Below are 13,935 nucleotides of genomic sequence, written 5' to 3'. Positions count from 1 at the left end.
CAACCATCTGTGCCCTAAGTTAAATAAAAATTTAACAAGTGGAATCACTTTCATGTATTTTATATTTATTATAATGGGATTTTCTTGCTTGTTTGTTTTAGGGTAATTTGCTGACAAAGCAACAGAACAAAAGGAGCTAGATCTCCAACTTAAAAGCCACATCGTTGTTCAGCTGGTAATTTACAACTTTGTTGAGTGTCTGGTAAACAAGACAACTGTTTACAACAGGAAATGACTGGAAAGACAGCTGCCACTCATGCCTCATCTCCCCGTCTGTACGCAGAGACTGCCCAGGAAAATGTGTCAGACAGCCTACGCTCACAAGCACTCTTCTCATAGTTTATCACTCTGTTGACACAAGATCAATCCATCCATATTCAGAAAGGAACAGACCTGTTTATGACAAAAGACAGTTGCTTCAAAAATAATAACTAGGTAAAAAAAAAAAAAAAAAAAAGAGAAAGCAATCACATGGAGGCTCTATTCTTCTCATACTATTTCTTCAAGTGGTTCCTCTGTCATCACAGGATAACCACTTACACAAAGAAGGAAATGAAGAGAATTTCCTATGATCTCCTTTTTTAATATATTTGTAATTCCACAGTAAATCCAACCTTTCTCCTTGCAGTATCAGCACCCCACTAGAAACATTTACTCTCTTCAACTAGATGCTGTTATAACGGGGTGAAGAAATGAGCTTCACCAATTTGTCATGAATTATTAACCAGAAAAATCCCTCTTGTCTCCCTTCACAGAGGCTTGATTTGCAAGTTTAAAAATCAAACTGACACTTAACGTCTCTTGTACAAATACCCAAGCTTTTAAAAAATGCTTGGGGCATTATAAATACATTTTTTCATGAATATGAGAACAACAATTCTATAAATAGCTGTTCTTCACAGAACTGCTTCGAGACATTGTTTTTGCAGACAACAGTAGGAAACTGAAGTAGGTCTCAGTGCCAAATATATTAAAAGTTAAATAAACTCTCCAATCAACTCTGGTTTTCCATTTATTATTACAAAGTGTGCCATTATTTTTCAACTTAAAAAAATTAGTCTATGCAAGGGACAAATCAGTAAACTGTGCTGAGTTTTGATACAGCTTCTGGCTTGGTACGAATCAGACACATCCTTCAACTTCTTTGGGAATTCACTTTCCATCTTTGGGCAGTGATTTAACAATACTGGACTGTCAGTGCACAAACATGCTGTTAACCAGCACCACCTTGCAGAAGCACAAAATGAGGCAAGGTTTTTACTGCGGCTCCACAATAAGAGTTCCAAATACACTGACTCAAAACTGTGCTCCATCTCCTCTAAAAAGCAAACATGGGAAGATAAATATGACCTAATGCAGCAGTAAATTGACTACATTCTGCACATTCAGTGGTTGCTATCTCCTGAAATAATTTCTGCATTGGCATCTAAACATAAAAACAGCATGAACTTGTGAAAAACAGCTACACAAATGAAAAAAACGAGTTTCTATTGGAAGAATAGCCCAGCTACATATTTAGTCATCTTGGCATATACTTCAAAACAAGGCCAAAGCTCCAACACCACCAGGTTTCCAACAGGCAACAGGTACAAGCACTTCATAAGTGCTTGAAAATTCATCTGTAGAAAACTCACGTTGTTTCAAGTTGTAATACAGCATTTTGCCCTAACAATTGCAACAATAATTGGACATTATATGATTCATAATCTTTATGAAACAAATTCCACTCAGTTACTGGGGGTACCGATGCTTTAACCCTGCTGCTGCTCCATAGTCTCCAACAGCTAGAAGCACACAAGTCCCGATTTCAAGGGGTGACAAGATATGAAAGTGGTGTGAAGTAGAGACGAATCAAGCCATGATCTTCCCAACAGCTCCCCAGCCATAATAGTGATCTAAGCAAGCTGGAATGTTTTTAAAAGTAAGTGTCCAGTGAGGATTAGTAAGAATTTAGTGACGTGTCTTAGCAGGCACAGCCATGGAATAGTGCAGCACGAGGAAGAATTCAAAGGGAGCTCTGGCCTTTGGGTATTCCAAGACCTGTTATGCACCACAGCCAACATCCTCAGTGTACAGAAGGCAAAACAGAGAAACCACAACTGTGAAACAAAACAACAAAACAAAAACAATAAATTGATCCTTGCCTGTAAACTAAAAAAACGTTACATCTCATTGGCCAGACCATTAACATGGCTGCATATGACCAGTGTACAGCAGAACTCCAGAATTTCACCCTTCTCTCCATGTTTTACACACTAGAGATGAGCCACAGGCCTGTTTATATTTTCTCCCCAGAACAGCAAAGGAACATAGGCTGATGCAATGCTCATCTACTGTGTCAGAACAGGCATGCAAAACCTCCTAATTCCTGTCCATCATATCCCCGGAAACAGAAACAACCGTTCTGGAATAAGAATTTTTCCCTCTTACCTTGTTTTGATCTGTCCAGTAGAAGAAAAATCCCTGTGGATCTGTTCTGAGTATTATTGGAGTCACAACAGTTGAGTCCTAGATGGAAAAAAATAAACAACTCGTCAGCATACAGAACACGTAATAACGCACCAGCTACTTTGCCACCCATGCTAATGAATTCCAATAGTACCCAAGGTATCCCTTGCAGGATGCCACTAAAGACTTAGTATCACCTACCTAATTTCCATTTTTCTGACATAATGCATTTCCATATAATGAAGTACTACAGTTATCAGAAGTCCTATCTGAATCCAAATTAACTTTTATATGTAGATCAAGCTAAATGCCTACAAGCTTTATTTAATACCTGAAGTCTGAATTTGCCTAGAAAACCCAAATAGTATCTTATACTACAGTAAGACTTCCGTTGATTACTGTATTTAAAACAAAACAAAAAAATCACCACAACTGATGCTTTCAGTAATGGAAGTACATATACACTTCCCCTAGATCAACTAAAAACCTGTTTGCTATGTTAAGATACATAGTTTGGGTAATTTGAAAACAAGCATCTTTGCAAATGCTAGCATTAAGGAGGCCTGATTTCCTACATACAGGTCTTCTGACTGGCACCTGGCCCAGGAGACACAGGCTCAAACTAAAGCCTTTCCCACAAGTGGGTGTTCATTACATCTTTCACCCTGGGATTCCCTGATGCCCAACAATAATTGAAACCTATGTAGCCTGCTCCTAACAGGATTCTCTTCTATCCTTGCTCTACCACTTTTCATTACATATGTAAAAACACTGTTGCCTTGAGACTCCTATCTTTTTGCTACGTTGAACTAGAAAGTTATGGAGAGAGCACAGAAAAGAGGAGGAAGACAGGCAGCAAAAAATAGCTTATGCCCTATCTCCACGGGAAACCTAAGTATATCCTCAAACAGGATGCATGCTTCTGTTGAAGCCTTATAGGTATTTTACAGCTTTAGCATCCACCTACTTCCAAAGCAGCATTATGTGAGGTCAGCCCAAATTCAGATCAAAATCAAATGCATTTAATTGTGGAGGTTTTTTTTGTTGGTTCGGTTTTGTAGTAGCAGTAGATTTCGTTGGTGTTGGTTATTTGGGGAGGTGAGGAGGAGCATTTTAAGTGCAAATAAAGTTGTTGGAGGTGGCAGGACCATAAACAAAAACGAAATATATTAAGTGTTATTTCTGAGGCAGAAAGATAACAATTCTATATTATGCTATCGCTGCATTCCTTTGTGATGGAATAACAAACTCCCAATAAGGGGCATTCATGAAACAGAGGAGTCTGTATTTCTCTTACACTGAGAAAAAAAAAAAAAACACAAAGCAAATTCTACACCAAGAAAAAAATATAAATTCAAACTTTTAAGTGAGTGCACAAATCCTCGTTGTCACCGGAAGATGTGGGGATTAACTGTGCCCCAGTACAGCGATACCCCACATGGCTCCACACGAGCTTTCAGAGGCTGGGAACAGTGCAGCTGTCCCAGTCGGTGCTGCGGGCCGCATCCCAGCTGGGATCAAGGCTGTGCACACAGCACCACCGACACTGTTCTGAGATAACTCTCCTTCTTCATCCTATTTCATTTTTCCTGCTTCACGTTCCACGCAATCTACACATAACTATGTAAAATAAGGAAAGAATAAGACTAAGTCCTTCCGCAATGCCATAAGACATAAACACCCAAGGGGGACGGACAAAAGTAGAAGGAAGCAACGGGAAACAGACAGGCATGAAGAGATTATGTCTCACATTAATCAGTTGCGGTGGTTTATCATTTCATATCAGCTGCTTTAGCCCCAAAGCTGTTTGGATTTGCCTGTGCTGATGACATATAGCTGTCAAAGCAATACTTTCCTAGAAGTGGGCTGTAAGGTTTCAACTATAATCAGACTCAAAGAAGTGGGGGCTGGGCAGACGGCCTTATCTTCGAGGTGACATGAAGGAAGCCCCATCATAATAAGGATAATGCTGAGTGAATTTAAGATCCACCGTGCTCCAGAAAGATTTTATACTAAAAGTAACTATAAAAAAGCAGCCATACATTACATCTGTTTTCTGAATTAGCTACACTCCTCTGACACCAAGCAGAACATAATTAACACACTGATGAACACAAGAACCTCACTCTGTCACACTACACAAACACAGGATCAGAGAATAACTTTGCACATGTGGCTCTGTGTACATAAGTCTTACAAAGCCTTCCACACAGTTAACAGCAGCAACAAAAGCCATGTGCAGAAAGATAACTGCTAAGTCTGAAGTCCCTGCCACTGAGAGCCAGACCACTTAGATCTGGGAGCAGAACGGAAATAAGCCCCTTGAGTCAGGCCTGCAAGTTGTGCTGCCCACTCCATACGAACACAGCAGCCTCGGTCACTGCAGAGCACTGCAGTCAGTGAAAATGATTGCAAGTTCTCAGGTTTTCTAAATGCCACCACAGATGCTTCAGCCAAGCAGGGGCTTGATCTCTGGCTGACTGGCTCTGCAAATTCCTTACATAGAAAGATTTCCAGTGGTCCTATCCTAACAGTCTCACTGTGCTGCATATCGCACTAGCCTGAATTCAAGTGAGCATTTTTAAAATGAGTATTTATATTGACCTTAAAATCCCATCCCCTCTACCCCCTTATTTTTTTTAATTTCAGGCCAGTTCTCTATTCTCAGTCAACTTCACAGCCTAAAGTAAATAATGTGCTTTGTTCTGTACTATTTCTTTTCAGTTGCCTCATAATTGATTGAACAGCTTTATGCCTTGCAATAGAAATAACATTTTATACTTTTCAACAAAGAGGTTTCAAAATAACAGAGAACTCCAGGATGCTTACTTCCGAGGCACTGCAGAACACAGGCATAAATGTGCAAGCCTGCAGCAACCAACTGATCAATGTCTAATTTCAGGTGTAGGCCTCCTAAGCCACATCCAACACCAGTGAGCAAAAAGTGCCACCTCCACTTTAATAGTACTGACCACCAACTCCCCGTACTTCATTCATTATGTGCTAATACATACATATTATTGCCACCATGTTCTATGCCAAGCACAAATCAGTGTTCAAACGATCAGAACATCAATAGCGTACCTATGATGCAAACAGTGAATCAATCCCATCATAAATAAGTTTCTAATGGATCCTACGAGGAAATGAAATGCTGCATGTACCTCCTCAACTGCACAATCGCAAGTCAGATGAGTTTCAATAAACCATGCAGATACTGCTGTTGTTCCCTATGAACACTTCAGTCAAAATCCTTATCAACAGACCTTTAAAAGAAAAGCAAGACAACTTTTACAATCATCTCTTACAGATGGGGCTCACAGCACCGCCTTATTAACCCCAACAACTTCCCTCTTCAGTCTGACAGCTGAACTACCAAGAAGGGAGGGAGAAACTGCCCACTCTCTGATTACCTTGTAAAGAAGCAACCTGCTAAAACAGAAGGCTGGAGAAGGTGAAAAAAGAGCTGGAGATTGGAAGCAGGACAAGAAATGAAAAATGGAATGCAGTTATAAAGTAGGACTGGACACAGGATTAAAAATGAAAGTCAGGACTTGTAAACTGAAATCCTACTTGTTTAACAGGGACACACAGGGAAATATTCTTCACCATTAGAGTGGTTAAACCCTGGAGCAACTGTGCTGATGGCACCACATGACAGGAGCCAGCTCTCTGGTAATTAAGACTAACTTCCTGCAATTTTAAGAGCTACCTCAAGCAGGATTTGTTCCTCAGAAGCAAACAACCCCTGCCTCTTTCCTCAAGGTGTCTATGGTCTTGGGCTAATTACAGCTTTATTTCATGTAGTTTCCATTTGTCCTTCTTTGTTGTAGGTGTTACAAATTATGCAGTCAAGAAGAAAGGAGTAAAGAAAGGTATGTAGCCAAATGCCAATTGGGATGATATTATCTCTGCCAGACAGCTCTTATATGATGATAAGCAAATAAATTAAACCAAACTGTCCATAGGCATAAATGCAGTATTCTGATTTGAGGGAAAACCAGATAATGAAACATGGAAACACGATTCTAAGTTTTAGAGATGCTGAGCCCAAATTCATCCAAACTCACTTGGGAGTCATTCTGAACATCTGACTGTATGATGCGATGCAGCCTAAAAATTAGGTCCAAGGTATCTGATCACAAATTAAAAATTATAGTTTTTAATGTTGGTCTATTTTCTAAAACAGTACAATTGGGAACACATTTTGTTATCTAATGGTTCTTGTGAAAGTAGATTAAGAGATGCTTATGAAGCATTTACTTAATAACACATAAAAGACTCCATAATGATTAAGTTTATTTCACCTCTGTTTTAGTAAAAAAAAAAAAAGTTTGAAGCACTCAAACATTAAAGTCAAGAATGCATACAGTATGCATGCAGCAGACAACTTCAATTCACTGTTAACTTCCCTTTCACACAGAATTCTCATTTGGTTACAAGAGCTGTGTTCCAATTTCCACTTTCCTTAATGCCTACCAACACTCCAAATGCTCAGATTCTACAATAGCAGATATTATCTGCAGCTTAAGCCACATGAAGGCTTCTCCAGATCTTCTGTGGTACACATCTATTCACTCTGCAGGACAGATGCTTTCCTCTTCATGCAGTGTTTAATATTAAGAAATTTTAAACAATCTGATAATTGCCCACGTTGCAAACAACCCAAACCACAACTCCTATTCATCTAGGTTAAATATTTTAGATAGCACAGAGCCAGTGCTTGTTTATTACTGGAAGATGAGAAACAAAGAACAGAAAACCAATGAAAAATCTGGAGAGTTTGACTAACTTCTCCCCTCCAGGCTGAAAACATTCAGAAAAAATAAACTGTTCTCAGTTTATTGTTTTAGTTTTAAATACAGAGAACAATAGTTGCTTATTTCTCATAGACTCTGTAATATACTGCAGTGAAAGACTTGTGCTGAGTTTAAAAATATATCGGGGGGGGGGGGGGGGGGGAAGATATACGAGCTTTTTTTTTTCCCCTCTCCAACATCTTCAAGTCCTTCTGAAGATTTCTGGTCTTCTTTTTGCTGTCTGTTCTCAGCTTATCTTTAACAATGATACTTGGATGTTACATCGCCTTTAAACTTTCAAGTAAATGTATCTTATACCCCAGATAATCTTCTTTAAAAGACTCCAAACAAATAAAGCCTACCAACTCCAGGTAGCACTCATGGTCTGAACTCAAAAACACTTATAAAGGCAAAGAAGCACTCCAAGAGAAATGAAGTATTAAAATAGAGCTTAGAAGAGCTGGGCTCATTTTTGCTCCTCCCTGGAACAGCTGATGTTGCAGCCACCAACCAATACCACCTATCAGTAATTTTGTTTCAGTAATTAAAAATTTCCTTTAAAAAAAAAAAAAAAAAAAAAAGGCAATCACACACCTCAACGTAGGTGATGCTGCATTACCTTACTTTAAAAGTTAACTCACAATTAAAAGTAAATAGCATAAGCCACAGAGAAACCAGTCACATTCTTTATGTAAAGTACATATTATCACCAGTGTAGATAAGAAAGCCTTTAAGCAAGAGCTAATAACAAAGCTAGTTTTGAATATATACCATCATATTAATTTGCTTCAGTATGCCAATTAGTGCATTTGGAAAAACGCACTTCAGTTGAGCTGTTGAGCAATTTGTTAACTCAGTTATACCCATCTTCTTCCCACTGCAAAAAGATGACACAGCCAAGGCAGGATTGAGTCCCTTCAGGCTTCAGCCAGATCAGTGCTGAGGAAGCCCTTTATACTCAAGTTTCATTGATCTCCTCAGCTAGCAACATACAAACCTACAGTAAATTTCACTACCTACAGAACAGCTTCACCCATAGACTTAATGGCAGTTTTTTAATTTATTCATTTTAGACTGTTTTAAAACTCATCAGGAGCAGCTCTTACAACCCTTAGTTTCACTACAGCCAAATGAAACAAATCAGCCCCTCTTCAAGCCTTCCCTCTCCTTGCATAGTTGTCGCTTCTCTCTAAGAACAGCAAAGCACATCTGCTTGAAGACCACACCAGTACTTTGGAAATTCAGTCTCCTTATGGTAGTAAAGTAAAAGTGGTGATAAAAATCCCAAATGAAGGCGGCATGAAGAAGCTCAGCAAACAGGTACCATATGCCAGACATGCACTCACATGCATCCCCAAAAACCCTATGAACAGTCACTTGTCTTTCACTCATTCAAACTCCATCTATTTCTTTGCAGTATTTTGTGAGCCCAATCCAGATATCAGTAACTCTAAAATGTGTTTTCTTGACTATAAGGCTGTTATAGATTAAAAGAGAAATAGTGAGAGAGAAAGCAAAATAATAGGCTAGTAGTCATCAGCCAGATTTTAGTGCTTTACATTCTGATCCAAAATTGAATTTGTGAAGAATCTAGCAGACATCACATGGCTGAATGTAAGTGATATTACAGCCAGTGCCAATACACGTTCACGTGACTTGAATTGCAAAGCCAAAACTTTTTAATTGTCTCTGATGTTTTTACAATCCAGAAACTGAAAATGGTCTGAAGAGAAAATGGAACATCAAGGTTCCTGAACTGCCTGCCTTCCACCTGCCTGTATTTAACCTTGAGAGGTGACACAACCACTCCCTCTCCTCTGCCAGGATCTTAGCAAAGCTCAGGTAAGGCTTTTCTCTTTCCAAGCGGCCTACCTTCATGCCTGGGGGGGGCAGGCAGGAGGAGATGCAGGCACTGGATAAATTTCTCACGGACTATGTAGCACGGTTCCCTGCTCTTCCTCAGAGAGGACACTTGTGGAACAACATCAGAACTACAGCTGTGTATCGGCAGTCTCAGAGTTACCAAGTAGGCACAGAGCTACCAGAAGTACAGGACGGGGTGTCCATGGGTGGGTCTGTTTCCAAGTCTGTAGCACTGCTCATTTCTCAGATGTGTTCTGCATAGCACCCTGCAGCATCCTTCCAAAAGCTACCAAACACATTCTTTAACAACTATTACTCTATACACCAAGAAATTCCTTACACGCCTCTCGTGCCCTGGTTAAAATTCTTTCTGCATTCTCATTTTTTAAAAGCGCTATTTTTCAGTGCTTTAATTTATATCAGCTGAAAAAATTTTGCTCTGGGCTGAAACTTGGTACAAATCATAGGAACAGGCAAAAAAACTCCTCTGCTTTATGAGGTGAAGAAAAACATCAGTAGAGCCATCTGCAAAACAAGACAGCAAGAAGGTGTACTAAAAGGGTATGCCTACAACAGGAATGAAGGACTGACTCCCATTCATGCTTTGAAGTCACAAATACAAAATGGTGAGCAATAAACACCAGCATGTGAGCCCAGCTTTTCTGATCAGCCCTGTGAGCACAGCAGATCCAAAGTACTCATTATGGTTAATTCCATTTCACTGTTACATTTTGCAGTTTACCATTTCTCATTACAGCCTATTGTTTCACTCAGAGTTCATGCATGTGTACTCACACAACAGACCACAGAGGTTCAGATTAATGATCATCCTTCTTTAAAATTCTACAAGCAGCTTCATTTGGTAGAAAACAAATACTCTGAAGTTGTTACTGGCTACTCAGAGACCAACACTTTTCAAAGTCACTAAATGTGCATTGGTCTACAGACTTCCTGATAGACCGAATGCCAGAAGAGATTAATTTCCCTTGAAGTCTGATTTTGTGATGCTTTCAATGCTGAGAAAAAACCACCATGAGCAAAACACAGGACTGGGAGGGCAACTTGCATACATACACAGAGCACAGTCAGCAATGAGTTAATGCAGGTATTCTGCATCACACAGGTGCAGCTCAATACACAACAATTTCCACAAGCTCCCTGAATAAGCTGATAAAAGCACTCCCTCAGTACAACAGAACTCCCTCAGTAACACATTCCAGGTAATACCCATGTGTTGTCACTATCACCTTTAACCTGAACAGCATACTTTTTGGCATTTTAGCCCCTTTTTACTACCGCAGTGCTGACATTTAAAATCATAGATCTTGCTCCATTCAGCCTATAACATACAGAACTTGAAGCAGGTGCTCTCCATGCACAGCGGACATTCTGTGGCTAATCTATGTATGCAGTACAATGCTCTGGAAATTGCATGCAAATAATTTCAACTGTTGCCTAATTGCTTGGAGTCCAATTCTGGAGACATAAATTACCATTCACTTGACCCCTACATTTATCTGTTTAAACATCTTGATAGCTTACCAAAAATAAAACTACAATGGCAAAGGCTGAGGTTATTTTGCCTATATACTAATGGAAAAAAAAAAAACAAAAAAAAAACCACACCAGACCAAAGAAAATCCTCCTATCTTTCTGACTATCAGACAAGTCATTCAAGCTTAGTTCCATATATCTTCTCAACAACCATAACCTGTTTCAGAGCACTGTTTATTACTGTGGACAAGGTCAGAATGCTGAGTATATTAGAAAGGTATCAGTCTTTCCTCGTAAATACAATTCCACTCTACAATTTGTTCACTTCTTTGATGTTCTTTCCTTCCTTGAAAGCGTTTGTCATGGTTTATAGAGGTCAGGATTACACATTTGGCTGCTGGACAGGCTGAGAGCAATGGCAAAACCGCAATACACAGCAGAACAAGAACAACTGTCAGACACATGCACTGCCCCTTCTCTCCCCTTCTCCGCTGTCCCTCCAGTTGCTGTTGTGCAAGTCTTTAGTTCAGCCAAATACACAGAAGAAGTGAGAGCTGTGTTACATCCTTCAAGTTAACCTCAACAGTTCCCACAACATTCAAACTGTCCAGTGTGCCAGCCTGCCTTCCCATCTGCTCCTCTGTCTCTATATCACAGGCAGACTTCTGGGCACACACTCTGCGCAACTGGGGCACAAACACCCAACCTCATACCGGAGGCACAATACTGCAAGAGCAAAGCTAGGAGAGGACCCATCCTTTCTGCATTTCTTTTCCACTGCAGAGGATTCTTACTTTCATGAACTGACAAAAAAAAAAAAAAAAAAAAAAAAACCTGACCAGAGAAGGGCTACTTTCTCTAATAGCATCCCAGACACAGCCAGCAAAGAAAGGCAGAACAGCTGCCCCACTGAAGGTAAAGCAACAACCATGCTGCTCTACGTGAAGAAACACAAATCAAAGGTGACAGGAAGCAGCAAGTGGCAAGCAGGTGCGATTTTAAGGTAGATCTTGTGTTCTAACTAACCAAGGAAGGAGAGGGGTGGGAATACTTGACTTGAAGGATAAGGCGCCCAGAGCCGGGCAACACCACCAGGCCCGGGAAGGCAACGGGAAGGGTAAATAGAGAAAGAAAGAAAACAACTACGCCGTAGCCACAGAGAAGGAAACGTGCAGAATAAGACGAGGAGGGAGAGCAGGACGCTAGCGAAAGGAGTCAGCGAAAACACCGTTCGCTCCGGCCAGGGGACGCGAGCGCGGAGGAGACTTGAATCTTCGGAGAAAGTTTGGGCTCACGAGGCTGGCGCTCCAGCAGCGCCCCCCGGTGCGGCACGGACCCCGCGAGGCGACGGCCAGCCGGACGAGGGCCCCGGTCGTGCCGAGCAGCCGCCGGCTCCCGCCACCTCCACCTGCCCCGCTCAGCGGGCACGGCGCCCGCGGGGCGGCCCGGCCGAGCGGTCCGACTGCCTATCCGTAGAAGCCGGAGCCTCCCGCCCGCCCCATGCCCGCCGCGGAGCCGCGCCGTGCCAGTACCGCCCGGCCCGAGCGAAGAAGCTACTCACATCGTCCCACTTGACGAATTTAATGCCTTTCTTCAGCGTGTCGGAGACGCAGACGGGCTTGAGCTGCAAAGCGTGCACCCCTGGCTGCGCCCCGGCCATCTGCACCGCATTTACGCGCTCGCCCCGGAGCGCAGAAGCCGCGGGAGACGGCGGCCGCCTCAGGAGGGACGGCGGGGCTCCAGAAACAGCCCCGGGAAGGAGGCCGGGAACCGCGCTCGGCGCGCCAGGCGCGGGCGGAGGAGCGGCCGCCGAGCCGGAGGGCGAGAGGCTTCACCGGCGCCCGAGGAGAGACCCGGCGCGGCGGCAGCCAGGACAAGCCATGCGGCGGCACATCCCCTATATACCGCCGCTCGCCGCCACGCACACGCCCGCTCGCTCTCACACGCGCAGGCAGGGCACGGCGCGAGCGCCGCTGCCCGCTCCCCGCCCGCCCCTCCTCCGCCTAGCTCAGCCCCCGAGGTTCCCCCGCGCGAGGTCAGCGCGCCGCGCCGGCAGCGCTGCGGCGCCACCTGCCGGCCGCGGCCGGGAGGGAGCGGTTCCGCCGCGGGACCCGCCGCCGGGTCGGGCCGGGAGAGCGGCGGGGCGCCGGTGCCGGCCTCGGGCCGCTTTCTGCGGGGCCGCCCGGCCCGGCCGCCCCGCGGAGCGCTGCCCTGCCGACCTTCGGGCTGTGTTGGGCGGCCGCCGCCCTCCGCCCGGCGGTGCGCGGCCCCGCGCCCCGGGCCGAGGCCTAGGCTGGCTCCGATCCTGGGGCGGCCCTCGGGGGAGCTCGGAGCCGGGGGGAGGGACGGGTCTCGGCGCGGGCCGCTGCGGGGCGCCGCCGTGGGGCGGGACGGCCCCCGGCGGCCGGTAGTTGCCTTCCTCGAAGCGCGCCGGGGGAGTGGCACGCGGTCTATCCTTGGCCCCAAAATCGGGGAGCTGACACAGAGGCACCGGCCTTGCAGAAGGGTAACGGGGAGACGCGTGGCGGCGCGGGGACGAAAGCCACCGCGGGAGAGGCAGCCGAGGGTCCCAGCGTATCGGACGAGGGACCGAAGGTGAGTGTCTCGATCGCTTGTCCTACCGATGGGAGAGACGGACGATGAGTGGTACCTCCTGCCGACGCCAGGCTATGCAAGGTGTTAGCGTGAGGGAAGCTGAGCACTATTTTAAGGAAAAGGCATGACACACTTTCCCGTGATAAAAAGCGTAATGGCAGGGCAGTACTTGGACCACAAGCAATGAACGGGACAGCAAAAGAGGAAAGACTCTTAAAGAAAATGGTGCATACAATTCCCATCATGACTTTTGTTAAATTGCTTTCCCAAAGCTTTGTGCTCTCACAAAATGAAGCAGCTTCCTCCTAATTTCTTAATTTAGTTCTGCTCCACAAAAAAGACGACAATGGCAAAATCTCCTTTCACCCAACAAAATCCTAAATCCAATGTTTTTAAGGAAAGATTTTTGAAGAACAAAGTCATACGCGCTCCAAAAATGACTTTGTCTCTTTTCACATCCCTGTGCAGCCACAGTAGATAGAAAGATCTGATGACACAGCACGAGAGATCTCAAATTTCTCTGTAGAGGTTTTCAGTTGACCCTTAAGATTTTGGGGCAGAAGGTTAAGCTTCTACAAGATAAAGCAAATGATGTAGAAAGAATGTCTACAAAGAAAAATTGGTTTTGTTTCAAAGGAATGGCGTTTTAAAAAAATTACTCGGTAGAAATATACGTATTATGTAAGTGGGGGAAAGCTTTTTGATTTTGTTTGGTGTTTTCTGTTTTGTTTGTTTG

General features: G+C 43.6%; 1 protein-coding gene across 2 annotated transcripts in view; it reads right to left on the bottom strand.

The window, feature by feature from the left end:
• Positions 1-12,322, bottom strand: part of PLCB1 (phospholipase C beta 1) — a 373,777-nt gene extending 361,455 nt beyond the window's left edge. For both annotated transcript variants that reach the window (XM_042884248.1, XM_042884267.1), the window contains exons 1-2: positions 12,166-12,322; positions 2,431-2,508 (exon numbers count right to left, since the gene is read on the bottom strand). In XM_042884248.1, coding sequence (XP_042740182.1) covers positions 2,431-2,508; positions 12,166-12,264 — 177 coding nt within the window. In that variant the 5' untranslated portion in view covers positions 12,265-12,322. The remainder of the gene's footprint in view (positions 1-2,430; positions 2,509-12,165) is intronic.
• Positions 12,323-13,935: the final 1,613 nt, after the last annotated feature.

This window comes from Lagopus leucura, unplaced genomic scaffold (assembly GCF_019238085.1).
Source record: "Lagopus leucura isolate 7727_CA_CO unplaced genomic scaffold, USGS_WTPT01 Super-Scaffold_73, whole genome shotgun sequence".
NCBI classification, from domain to species: Eukaryota; Metazoa; Chordata; class Aves; order Galliformes; family Phasianidae; genus Lagopus; species Lagopus leucura.
The sequence above is the reverse complement of the archived record's forward strand: the minus strand, read 5'-3'. Positions and strand labels throughout refer to the sequence as shown.